General features: G+C 37.0%; 1 protein-coding gene across 1 annotated transcript in view; it reads left to right on the top strand.

The window, feature by feature from the left end:
- The first annotated feature begins 4,149 nt into the window (after positions 1–4,149).
- Stxbp5l (syntaxin binding protein 5L) overlaps positions 4,150–13,515 on the top strand; it is a 223,895-nt gene continuing 214,529 nt past the window's right edge. Inside the window, exons 1-2 of the mRNA XM_051191450.1 lie at positions 4,150–4,322; positions 5,409–5,590. Coding sequence (XP_051047407.1) covers positions 5,417–5,590 — 174 coding nt within the window. The 5' untranslated portion in view covers positions 4,150–4,322; positions 5,409–5,416. The remainder of the gene's footprint in view (positions 4,323–5,408; positions 5,591–13,515) is intronic.

Genomic DNA, 13,515 nt, shown 5'->3' with positions numbered 1-13,515 from the left:
AAACCACCAGCATAAATAGCTTTGAAGCTTTGGGATAAGGCTGATGATTTAAATCTCTATTTCTGAGCTTATGTATGATCCCTGGGCTTACAAATTTATTTTTTCTTCGGCTTTACCACCTATAAAATGAATTATCAGTAACCACTGCATATTATGTCTCGAAGGATTAAATGAGGAGCCAAATATAAAAAAGAAATTGACATAGATCTAGTTTACAGCACAGCCTCTCCAAAAAAAAAAAAAAAAAAAAAAAAAAAAAACAGTCAAATTTCATAATTACACTGTCATGGACTAACCTGTATCCTTCCATCCAACCTTACCTCAGAAAGCAATTTCCTTTGGAATTGGGGCCTTAAAGATTAAATTGAAGCAAGGCCATTAAGATGGTCTCTATTATAGTTTAATAGGTATCATAGGATGAGGGAATCAGGACACGTCAAGACACTAGAATTCTGGCCCACTGATAAAAGGCTAAATGAGACAGAGAGGAGGTTGGTAGGAATGAGCCAATTAGGGGTTTCAGAAGAAACAAAGACTGCTGATATCTTGACCTTAGAACTCTAAATTCCAAAATGGTGAGAAAATACATTTTCTTGTATTTTGTTATAGCAGTTCTGGCAAATTAATGCACATATATTCACACTTTTCCAGAAGAACTGATCAACCCCTTTCCTATTCTAGTTTGTTTAGTCCTCTGATTAGTGATGAGTAAGAATGTAGTCTTGGAAGTTATTCCTAGATCTGAGGACTAGATTATCTTAAGGGACCATGGGCAGACATCTTGCTTTCTTATCTGTACAATGTGGGGAGAATGGCTACCTGTCCCATAGAGAATGGGGAGTAAACTGATGAGCTGCTTTTAAAGTCCATAGCTTCCAGTGGTTGGAATATAGGTAATATCCACATGGTAGAACTTTATTTATGCAATGTATCATTTACACATTTGCTTTGCCATCCTTGCTTCCTTTTATCAAAGTCCAGCCAGTTCCACAAATTCTCCTTGCTATTTGAAATGTCACACATGTACATTTTGTATTATTATTTGATAGCTTTTTTTTTCATGTGGAAAAGTGGCTTTGATCAGCCTCACTATTGGCTTGAGCCCAAGATTATACCTTCTTAAAGTGACTTGTAATGTGTTTCCAACACATATTCTAAAACTCCTTCCAGTTTATTAGTTTCATTGAATGATTTAATTACTTTGTTGCAAGTATCAAGCTCAAACAATTTTTCTTTATGGTAGCTCTTTATACTTGTCATATAGGTAGGAAGAATTCAGAGTCTATTCAGAAACACCACTCAGGCAATTTCACAGTGTGAGGCTATTCCTTAAGAGTACAGGGATCCATTACTTGATCCAGCTTTGGCATCTTTCCCAATGTTTTAAAGATATATTGTATGCTCTGATCTCATTCCTGCTACCAAATGGTTTATAGAATAACACCCTGTTGGTTTTTAATTCAGGATGGAATGTGCTTCCCATATATTTCACCATGATTCATTTATCGAGATTCTTCTGTGACAGCAGTGTATGTTGTTTCCAGTATTCAAGGTGCCTTTTGCCAATTTCTGTCTGCCTATAGTCTAGGCTGTCATCACCCTACTTTCTGCCATAGGAGATTTTCTCTCTCTTACCTGTTACAACTGTGTTTAAGTTTTCACAATCATCTTTTATTCAGGTTAATATATGTTGGATACTGACCATGTAAATGTTATTGTGTGACTGTATATAGTATTGCTTATATTTGGAATAATGCCAGAGAGTCCTGAATATAGTAGTTTATTTTTAATTTTTATTTGTGTGTGTGTTTATGAGGATAAAAACACCTGTTAGACAACTGTTTCATCACTGAGTCACATTATTAATAGTTTTAAGTTTACAATGTTTATTTGGAAACATATATATGAATCTATCTATCTATATATATATGTTCATATATATATATGTAAAAGATTTATTTATTTTATATGTATCGGTGTTTTGCCTGCCTGCATGTATGTGTGAGAGTGTCAGAGCCCCTGGAACTGGAGTTACAGACAGTTGTGTGCTGCCATGTGGGTATCTGGGAATTGGACTCAGATCCTCTAAAAGAGCAGACAGTGCTCTTAACTGCTGAGCCATCTCTCCAGCCCCAGAAGCATGTATATATTTTGACATGACTTTTTATACATATTTGTTGTCCCTGTTGGACAACTGTGTGCTTTATCACTTTTTTTTTTTTTAACTCAGAAGGTTATTGAATTCTCTTCATGGTCTTCAGAAAAGTTTTTGTCAATGTTTCACATGCTTTTTCCTTTTCAGCCTTTTGTATTATAGACTACAGGGCACCACCTAGTTTGTTATAGTAGGATGCTGGTGAGAGTGATTTGTAAGCATTCTATCTCTCTTTGCTGAACTGGGATATTTTCTTTTTTTGCTTTTGCCAGAAGACAAGCCCTCCACATGCTACAGACTTGTTTTCATTAATTTAACATTTAAGGAGTTGCAGGTAGGTCAACTTTTGCTGAAGGAAAGAAGGCAGAACTCATCATTCTATTCAACAATGCCAAATTCACTAATTCAAAAGAAAAAACAGACAAAAAGAAGAAGAAAATCCTTTAGCTCATATTGACACCCATGTTTGGAAGTGAACAATGGGTCAAAAGGGAGAAAAATAAGTGTGAGAAGACAGTTAAGGACAAAGGTACATATTATTAGGACTGTAATATACAATTTAGAAGCATACCAAGATCCAGTTTATAACAGATATGAAATTTGTTTCTACACTTATTTCCCCCTTCCAAACCAAAAAGTTGGGTATCATCTCATAAATCTTTAACTGATAGCCTTTAACTAATCCATTGTCCATAAACATTTAAATGACTGTTTACAAGTGAAATATTGTGCCAGGTACTAAATTAACTAGAAGCCCAAAATTCCATTTTCACTGATAAGAAAGTTACTATCTAGTTTGACAATGAAAGTATGAAGGGGGTTACAAAGAAGTAATGCAAACGTTAAGGCGTCAAATTGAGAATGTGAACATTGATCTGAGGATCTGAAAATCTGAGTACTGTTCCATTACCATGTTTCCTTTGCTTTGTGCCTGAGTACGTCATATAACATTCACATCTCCCCTTCTCTTCCTCTTATCTCCTCTTTTGAAAGAGAAAGGGGAGGGGATGCAAGTGTCATCCTATATCTAAGATATAAAACAATAATTATTTGGGACGATTACTAATGGTCTCCGTTGTAATGCTCAGATTGAAGTATACTATTAGTTATGGACCCTGAACTACCTTTTAAGAACAACCAATCAGGGCTCAGAACTGCGTCTTCCCACGATGGTACGCCGTTTTGTTTTCCCGTGTGGAATAGAGTATTTCCCAAAATGATTCAAATGAGAGAAAGCTTAAAATGCTTCTTGATATGGTTTGAGAGAAATGTTTCCCTGAAATTTTAATTTGTCTATGTGAAGAAGGGGACCGTGGTTTTATTTCGTAGGCTGTGCAGAGCTGGGCAATCAATTCCTTAAGATGTGGAAGTCAACATTCCATTGAAAACCAGTTCCTTTTGGTACAGACGACCTGTTAAGCCAATTGGAGGCTATCGGGTTTGGGGATTATTTCCAAACCCACGTTAAATGAAGATAGCAGGGCTGCAAGGTGAGCCCAATAGATGCACCTGGCGAGCAGGAAGAGATTCAGGGAAAGAAAAAGCTGCAAAAAAAAAAAAAAAAATCCCATTTCACAAGGTGGTCCAAAGAGACCCAAGGTAACCCTTTTGCAGCCTCGGACTCCAGGAGCGCCAAGTTGTCAAGCTTGAAGCATTCTATTGATTCACACTTGCGTCCTTCAACAGGTAGCGCCAATTACAGCCCCCAAAGCACGGCGCCAGGGCATACTGGCTACTATGGCTGTCAATCAAACACCTCACCTACTTTCCTAAATTAGCCCCTCCTCCTGTCACTGGCTTTTCGCCTGACCTATCCCCAAATTTCTTTCCTGCCTGGAGTCCCGGGGACTCGGGTCAGTGGAGCTTGTGATTGGCGAGAGGATGTCCCGCCCTCTAGCGCCTCGAGTGCCCCGCCCCCGCTGCGAGAGTCTGGGAGAGGGAGGAGGGTGCGGGCCGGCTGGGGCGGGGCCTGCCTCCCACGGCGGGGGCGGAGCCTGCGGCAGACCCGCCCGCTCGGTTAGGACCTCGGAGAGCGCCAGGCACCAGGAGGACCAGAGGGACCCGAGAAGCGGCCGGAGCCGGGCTGGACCGTCGCCCGCCTGCGAGCCCGCAGCCTCCGCGCCCTCCGCCTCACGGGCTGGCCGGCGGCTAGCGGCGTCCGAGGAAGGTGCTAAGTCTGGGGTCCCGAGGGACACCCGTGTCGTCCCATCGCGGCTTGCTCTCACACCTGTGTGCGTGTGTGTGAGTGCCTGTGTGTGTGTGTGCGTGTGTGAGTGCATGTGTGTGTGCGCGTGTGTGTGAGCGCCCGCACCGCTGTCTGTGAGGTGCGTGTGGCGTGCGCGGCTGTCTGTGAGGGCTCCAGGGCTCGCAGCCCGCCTTGGTAGCCCCGGCGCCCTGCTCGGCAGGAGGGAGCGAGGGAGCCGGCTCTGCGCGCCCTGCAGGCTGAGGCGGGACTCGGGCCGCAGGCGTCACCGCCGCCTCACATCCCCTGAGAGCCTCCGCTGTGCAGAAGGGGAGCCGGGCGGGGAGGGGACACTGGAGACCAGGGGCGGGAGAGGGGCAGAAGAGAGGAGACGGGGACAGGTGGAGGCAGGCGGTCCCCCGCTCACCCCTCCCGTCGGCTGTGACCGTGAGTCACCCGCAGATGTTTTGGGGTCCGGGTTTGGGGGAATATGGGATGGAAAAAGCCATTTTTTTGCCCTATCCCCCAATTCCTATTGAGAAAGAGGGAGCATTGAAAATGATGGGGGGAGAGCCCCGAACATGGTGGCAAGAGTAAATATTGGCTCCCTCACAACATCGCTTTTTCTGATGATAAAATTTTTGGAGCTGACCCTTAAGAAGGAAAGCCCCCTTCCAGAATGATCCAGAGGGTCTTGGTCTGTTGGGCACTGGTTTGATTGTGTAATAATGATGATATAATGCTAATGACGATGATGACACTGCCTTTTATTTTTACCCCAGTGCTGATAAAGCATAGCTACAGCTGGGGATAAAGCCCTTGAAAATCTGATGTGTGAGGAAGGAATACTGTTGCTCTCGGAGTTGGGTTCTCTTTATGTGATAAAGACATGCTTTTTAAAGTTAAAATTCGACAAAATGAAGCCGGAGCCCCAGTCTCCACTAGATTCCACCCAATGCTTATCAAACCTGGACTAGCTAACCCTGTTTTGACTACTGAAAAGATGAAGGTTCTTGCCCCGTATGATTCCACGTTTTTCACCCCTTCTCGTTCCTTTTAATTTTTCAACAGTGTTTAAAATGAAGAAGTTTAATTTCCGGAAAGTTTTGGATGGCTTGACTGCCTCTTCCCCTGGCAGTGGCAGCAACAGTGGAGGGGTTGGAAGTGGCTCCATACACCCAGGAGGGACCGCAGGGGCTCTCAGAGAGGAAATTCAGGAAAGCCTGACTTCAGACTATTTCCAGATCTGCAAGGTAAGTTTTGAATTGGCTTTAAGGCCTGTTAGATGGATTTGACTGTTGTGAAGACACAAGGGAACGCACATGTATACACATACATAGAAGTGCACACACACACACACACAGAGAGAGAGACAGAGAGAGACACAGAGAGACACAGAGAGACACAGAGAAAGAGACAGGGCTGGAAATTGTTGGGACGCCGGCACCAAAGATCCTGGTACTGGGTCAATTAACATCAGACATCAATTTATAAAAAGCAATGGTAGTTTAAGGAGAAGGAAAACACACAGAAAAAGTAGTATTTGCAAGACAAAATATATTTGTGTATAAGCAGTAAACTGAAGGAGAAATGGTAGTCATTTGGTTTGCTGTGTTGCCATTCAGAGAAACTGAATTCTCTCTATTTCTCTGTTCATTGTAAAAAGAATAAGGCTCTTACCATGTTGTTAGAGTTAAGTAGGTAATGGATCAATGTGTCCAATGACACTTTCTTAAAATTCTAGATATGAAGAAAAGGGTTTTAGGCCCTTCATGAATGTTTAGATTCTATAGGCTTAATGCTTGCGGGAACTTGAAACACTCATAAAAACTCCAAAGTAATCAGTGTTCTGGTTTAGTGAGAAAACCCTTTAGGCACTTAGATTTTGAGCTTCTAATGAACAAGCAGAATTTTGGACAGGGAAAGAAAATAAGAGTTAATAAAACAGATGTAAGTTTGCTATATAAAGATAATACAGTATCAGTTTATAATCTCTTATATTTCATTCATTGCTCTTTTGGGGTTTACATTTGAGTATCATTTTGAGATGATTTATACAAGAAAAAAGCTTTAGTCATTTGTATGATACAAATGAATGTAGTTTTATAAGTGTGTTTGAATACACAATAAGAGAAATAGTAAAGTCTGGAAATTGCAGGAATTATGTACCAAATAATTTTCTACTTCAAAAAAGATTTTTTTTGCAAATTCTCAATTTTGTAGTAGACAAATGATATGTAATAAGCTTTTAGTTATTACCTCAGCTCTTCCTAGAAGGATTATTATGAATTATTAAATCTATAGTTGCTAGTTCCCTAAAAGTCCAAGTTCATTTAGAATTAAGCAGATTTAATCAATTGTGTGAAATTTGAATACAATAATAATTCCCTTTCAAATGATGTAATAGATATTTAATTAGTTTAAGGAAGAGCTTAATATAGTGGTCATGAAACAAGCGTGTGAAAGAGTCCTGGAAGACAATTTTGAATTGCCATGTGGGAGAATTACATCCTGGTTCCCTATTTTTTTTCTATTTCCTTTTCCACATTCTGAAAAAAATTCTTAATCCCCACAATGAATAAATGTGATAGTGATACAGGAGAATTTTATTAGAGATAAGGTTAGAAAAGAACAGGTAGACTTCTGAACCAGATGGATGTTGGACAGCTGAGCCTGTAAAGCTAAGGAGAGAAAATTTGAAATAAAGACAATTCAGATGCATAAATACAGGAAATAGAGTGCAACACAGGTCACCCAGAAGTTTATTAAGAGATGAATGGTCATGACACATAGCAGAAGTTATAAATGTACTATTTCAAATGCATATGGCATGGAAGGAAGAACACTGGCCTATGAATCAGATGCATCAGACTTTTAAAAAAATAGATATTTAAAACTCTGCCATTTGCCAGCCATACTGTAATGGGAAAGATATTTTTCTCCCTGGAACCTTGATTTCTGCATCTGTAGTATGGGAGTAAATGCTGTGTTTTCTTTATCTGAAAGGAAACCTTACTAGAATCTGAGAAGAAAATGCAAGGAAGCCAGTGCACAAGTTGGGAGGGGTCATAAAATATTTACATTGTTAAAAGTTAAAAAATTATCTTGTTTGTGCTAGAACAAATATAGCCATTATATTATGTATAATATAATATAAATATATATTAAATAGTGCAATATGTTGTTTAGGGTAATAAGTGTCAAATAAATTATGAGGCTAGACAGCTGCATTAGCTATGCTTTGATAGTACTGAATGGTCATTCCAAATAAGGAAATAAGGAAAACACAATAGCATCATTGACAAGGACTACAGTTAATTTTGAGTGATTATGTAACTATATTATAGGTAACATAATCTATAGATTAAGGAAATCCAAAAGTAGAGCTTTTATCAAAATGATGACTTCATTTAGACTTTCTGATTAAAAGTGCAAGGAACACTCTATTCTGAATAGAAAGAAGTCAGCACCTTCTGGGTACATTTACCTTTTTATCATGGCTTAAATTGAAGTGGAAATCTAGATTCTGATTTTCTGAACCAAGTCCTTCCTTTTCTTATCTGATGAATAATCAATTCTTATTTCCTTTGTATCTCTGAATTTTATGCCATTTCGATCCCTAGTACTTGTTCATTTCATCTTGTTTTCTTGATTTGTATCTTGAAAATACATTCTGATTTCCTCACTTCTTATTTTACATTATTATACTTCATTTTGTTGTAATAATGTTATTATCCAAATGCAATGTGATTTGCCTGGGACAAATTCTATGTTAGTTTCCATAGAGCAGTAGTTCTCTAGAAACAAAAATCTTGTTCAACTCCAGTAAAATCGATTAAAACAAATAAATGTGATGTATTATTGGCTTAAATTTACTTGATGAATTATAGCAAGTTATACAGCCAATCAATACTGTTTTTGTATTTTGTGTGTTTTTTTTATAAAACTGTTCAAAGTCAGGGTAACCCTTAGAAAATGTAAAGTTAAACTCTCCATAATAAATGAAAAAATGCTCAAGGTCAGAGAAGCAGGCTAATGCGTCAGTTTATTACAACCTGTTTTAGGAGCAATGTGTGCATTTGAGTGACATCTTATTCACCTACTTGCAACATACACTAACTACTTTTCCTGAATATGAGTTCTGTAAAACTCAACTGGAAGCCACTGCTTTATGCAATAGATTTTAACCTTGATTTTCTAACAGTTCTCTTCAGAAAGGTGTCCTATTTACCTTCCTACTCATATTTATTTCCTTGGTTCCCAAGGCATATTGTATTTCTCCAAAGCATCATGTTGCCATCTATCTAATGTTTCTTCCCATTCCTTGACTTCATTTAGATCATCTCTTCACCTTTAATGTGTATAACTGGAGAACTCTCAGCCTTTACCACATTCTTTTAGTGAGAGCCTTTAGGAAACCAGTTCTGACCACTACCTCTCTTCACTTTTTAAAAAGATTGCTGCCTTTATTCTATGAATGTTCTGAAAAGCGAATGTGTTGTTTTGCTCTTATATCTCACTTAGTTGTTTGAGTGTCCACTATTAACAGATTAGTGGTTCTCAGTGAGTTCTAGCCTCATTCCAGTGTTAGAGAATCAAAAGATTCTCCCACAAAAGATTCTTAGGCACAGTTAATATTGAGAACCAGGCATTGATGTGCTTTTTTAACAGAAACATCATATACATCATTGGTTGATTAACTGAAAGTAGGCTAAGGTAAAAAACTACCATTACTTTAGTATTGAAACAATTCTTATTTTTATTTTATGTGTATGAGTGTTTTGCATGCATATATGTCTATGCACTACTTGTGTGCCTAGTGTCCACGGAGACCAGAAGAAGGCACTGGATTCCTGGGAACTGGGTTTACAGATAGTTGAGGGTCATTATGTATGTGCTGGGAATCCAACTGGATCCTCTGGAAGAAAAATCAATGCTCTTAACTGCTGATCATTTCTCCAGCCCAAATACTTATTTTAAATTATATGTATATCTACGTGTGTGTGTGTGTGTGTGTGTGTGTGTGTGTGTGTGTGTGTGTGTACCCACAGAGGCCACAGGCATTGGGTCCATTAGAAGTATAATTATAACAGTCTGTGAAACATCTGACATAGGTTCTGGAAAATAAACTCAGGTTCTCTAGAAGTACAGACTGTGCTCTATTTTATTTTTACTAAAGACACACACAGTATTAAACATTTTAATTTATTTGAAGACATATAAATAGGTTCTACATTACAAATCACTTGATGAATGACAAATATACTTTTGGTTACTGAGTATTGGTTCTCTGATAAGAATTTTCTAAATTCTGTGTGGCTGTGTCTTCCATAGACCATTCCAAATCAATTTATGCAATTTTAGCTTTTATTTATTCAAGTGATAGGATATGTTTATAAAGCAAACTTAGTGTCAAGTCATATATATTGTATATTATACATTTTTATTCTTATGGTTAAGGGATTCAGATCCCAATTTGGTATTTTTATTGGAGAGTAGTTTACTAGAATTTAGCATTTAATGAGCAATTAGTTTCTATGGGTATACTTCACAGTGAAATGAGTTTTTGCTAATCTAGTGGGTTGATTAAGTTAAAATTAGTTTGAGAAATACTTTATTGGACTTTAGTAATAGCCATGTAAGGAAGGCACAGTGCTGTTTATATTCTATTGATAAAAACAGAAGAGGTCAGAGAATTTAAATCCTGAGGTTTCCCAAGGTAGCTAATAATTTCAGCACATTTGTTTTTAGTTCTTAAATCCAGATTCTTTTTGCTTTTTTTGTTCACAAAAAGCCAATATGATAAATTCCCAAGGAATCTGGAGACTTGGAAGGCAGACTATTTCTTTAACTCTTCATTCAAAGTGTACCTTAAATATGATGAAATATCTTCACTTCCTATTCTGATACCTTGATCAAAGCCTCCAATATTTCTTGCATGGGCTGCCAGCGTATAGCATTCTGTGTTTTCTCCAATTTCACTCAGGCCTCACTATAATCTTATCTCCTAACAGGTAGAAGAAAATCTTTTGTAGCTTGAATCATACACCATTCCTATTCATACTCTCCAAAGGCTTTCTGTTTCTCTTAAAAGTAATGAGGGTAGGCATGGTGGCACACACCTTTAATCCCAGCACTTTTGTGTCTGAGTCAGGCATATCTCTGAGTTCAAGGCTAGCCTGATCTACACAGTGAGTTCCAGGACAGTCAGAGAAACCTTGTCTCAGGAAACATGAAAACAAATTTAAAGCTCTACTATAGCTTCCAAAGCATCATCTGCCTCTTTATAAAACTATTTTCAACTGCTATTTCTTTTATACTCTATTATATACATTGTCCTTCTTGTTGTTTCTCAGGCATAATTTCTACCACAAGGCCTTTTATATTTATTCTTTTCTTAAAACTCTCTTCTTCCTTCTTCATCCTAGATTCCTAAATAATTGCTCCCTTTGCCTGACCTGCTTCCTTCACACCATTCAGTGCTGAGTCTGTTACCATAGAGAAAGGGTTTTACTGACCAGTGCTCAAATCCTTCACTCTGTACTCATAATAGGATAACTTTGTCTTGGTAATTATTAAAATTACATGTTAGTAAGTTTTATATATATATATGTGTGTGTGTATATATATGTGTGTGTGTATATATGTGTGTATATATATATATATATATATATATATATATATAATTTTTTGTGTGTGTTGTCTGTGTCTACCGTTACATATAAATTTACATATCAATACTTTCTGATGCATATAACATCACTTAACATGTGAAACATAGTCAAATATTTACTGAAATATTAATAAGTGAATGAGTGAATAGGAGCAAGGCAAATATTAGCAGTAAACTCAGAGAAGTAGCTCTTATTTTGGACAGTTTCTGAGATTTTTATGAAACAAATTTTATTAAACATAAATAAAGGAAAATCACTGAAAGAGATATTCTATATTATGAATGTGGTATGTATTTTTAAAAAGCAGTGATATATTGTTTATTTCAGGTTTTATTGTATAGAATATTCAGAATAATTTTGTTTTCAAATGATCAGTGAAAAGGTCAAATCATTAGACTGATAGTCACAAGCACATGACATGTGCCAGATCTAGTTAAGAAAATGACGAAAATCAGATGTCATAATTGCTAAAGTTTAGAGTTAGCTCTTAAATTAGCTACTTCATTGTTTACAGGCATTTATTATCATGATCTTTTAAAATAAATGATAATGTTAGAATCCATATATAGATAATTAGTGTAATTTCTCATCCATGGTCATGATCCTCATACTAGCAGATTTTTCTAAGCAAGAAAATAGACATAAAATCAGAAATGCAAACATGGAGAGTAGGGGTTAGGACTTTTAGAACTCTGAAGAGCTGGAAGACTAGAACCTACATCTGTGCCTTCCTCCTGTCACTTCCTCAAGATTTCCAGTGTCTCTTCATCTCCTGATTTCCTGCTTTTCACTTGTGTAGTTATAAAACTGAGACTGACACAAGGACATAACCATAGTTACAAATTTCTGTAATCTTTATGTATGAGAATAACTGAAAAGGATCACTTACCATGGATAAACTATCTGACAGTGGCTTTATGTTCTGTCACTAAAAATAACAGTAGAGAAGGGATATCCCTGAAAGCATACAATGCAGACTGAGAAGATTGTACTTATATACTTAGGAATATATATATATATATATATATATATATATATATATATATTCCTACATACAAAATTAATGTAAAATGATGGCATGAATTTGGAAAAAGAGCAGAGAGGGGTATATGGAAGAGCTTGGATGTAGGAAATAGAAAAGGGGAATAATGCATTGTACTGTTTTTCCAGCCATCCTCCTGGCTTCACCTGAAGATGTGCTTGCAAAAAAGAATCACAGGATTAAATTTGTTTACATTGTTTACTATTGATTTGCTAAGTTATAATTCTGGAAAAGAATTTGCATAATCATTTAATAGTCACAACCAGGTGTGTGAACATATGCTTGTTATAATCTTAGCCCTTCAAGACCAGCCTGAACTATATGGTAGAACCATGAAGCTCCCAATCAATTAAATAAACAAATAAATCAGGGCTGGGAAGATAGCTCAGTGGTTCAGAGCACTGGTTAATCTTCCAGGGGATCTAGGTTCAATTAACAGCACCCACATGGAAGGTCACAACAGTCTTTAATTCTACTCCCACAGATTCAATGCCCTCACACAGACATACATGCAGACAAAATACCAATGCACATAAAATAAAAATGAATATTACAAATTTAAACAAATTAAAAGCTGTTTAACAGCCGTGAACAACACTGACTGTATCTAATAAAAGTATGAAATAATGTCCCCAAGTACAATGTTTACATTTAGGTTTTTTTTTTCAGTAAGAGAATTGATAATTTTCTTCCTACATATCAAAATGATTTTTATAAAAAATTCTCATTTGTAGTGATACTTTTTTAATTTTAAAAATTTTTAAAATTTCTTAGTTTACTTTTGATAGCTGAAGGACCAATTTTCCAAAATGTATAAAATATAAATATTTTAAAAATATTTAGTAATCATTTTGGGGAATCATTCCTAAGGCTCTAGCTAATTCTGACTGTTTAACTTTTAGAAGAATAAGAATAGACATTATTACTTTTAAAGGATTTATGGAAGGTAGCTGTACACAATAAAATATAAAACTTTAAAAAGTGTGCTGCAGACCCACTGTGCTAATTGGGGAGATAATTGATTAAATGAAAGGTAAATGATCACTGAAACGACATAGCAGGGAGACACTTTGACATTTCACTCTTCAAAAGAAGGCTTTATTTCTAAATACAAGGATATGTGTTATTCTCAGCCAGTCAACTAAATGTGAGAATGTTTTTTAGGGAGTTGACTTACTAGCAAAAATTACCTACAATACTTTTCTGGGCTTGTATATTAGAAGGCAGAATATGATTTCAATTTCTTTGAAGGTAGTAGATTGTCAGTTGATATTGATAATTCAGTGTGCTACCAGGTGAAGAGTAGAGTTTTGAAATTGCCTTGTGAATACAGTGATATTCTTTATGGGGTTGGAAAATATTTTTAAGTCAGTCTGAACAGTTCTAGTGGTTTGTGATGCTACTGTGAGATAGGCTTTATTGAGCATGCTCGAAAACAGGAGACTGTAATAGTGCTCAAAGA

The sequence above is a fragment of the Phodopus roborovskii genome, unplaced genomic scaffold (assembly GCF_943737965.1).
Source record: "Phodopus roborovskii unplaced genomic scaffold, PHOROB, whole genome shotgun sequence".
Lineage (NCBI taxonomy): Eukaryota > Metazoa > Chordata > Mammalia > Rodentia > Cricetidae > Phodopus > Phodopus roborovskii.
The sequence above is the reverse complement of the archived record's forward strand: the minus strand, read 5'-3'. Positions and strand labels throughout refer to the sequence as shown.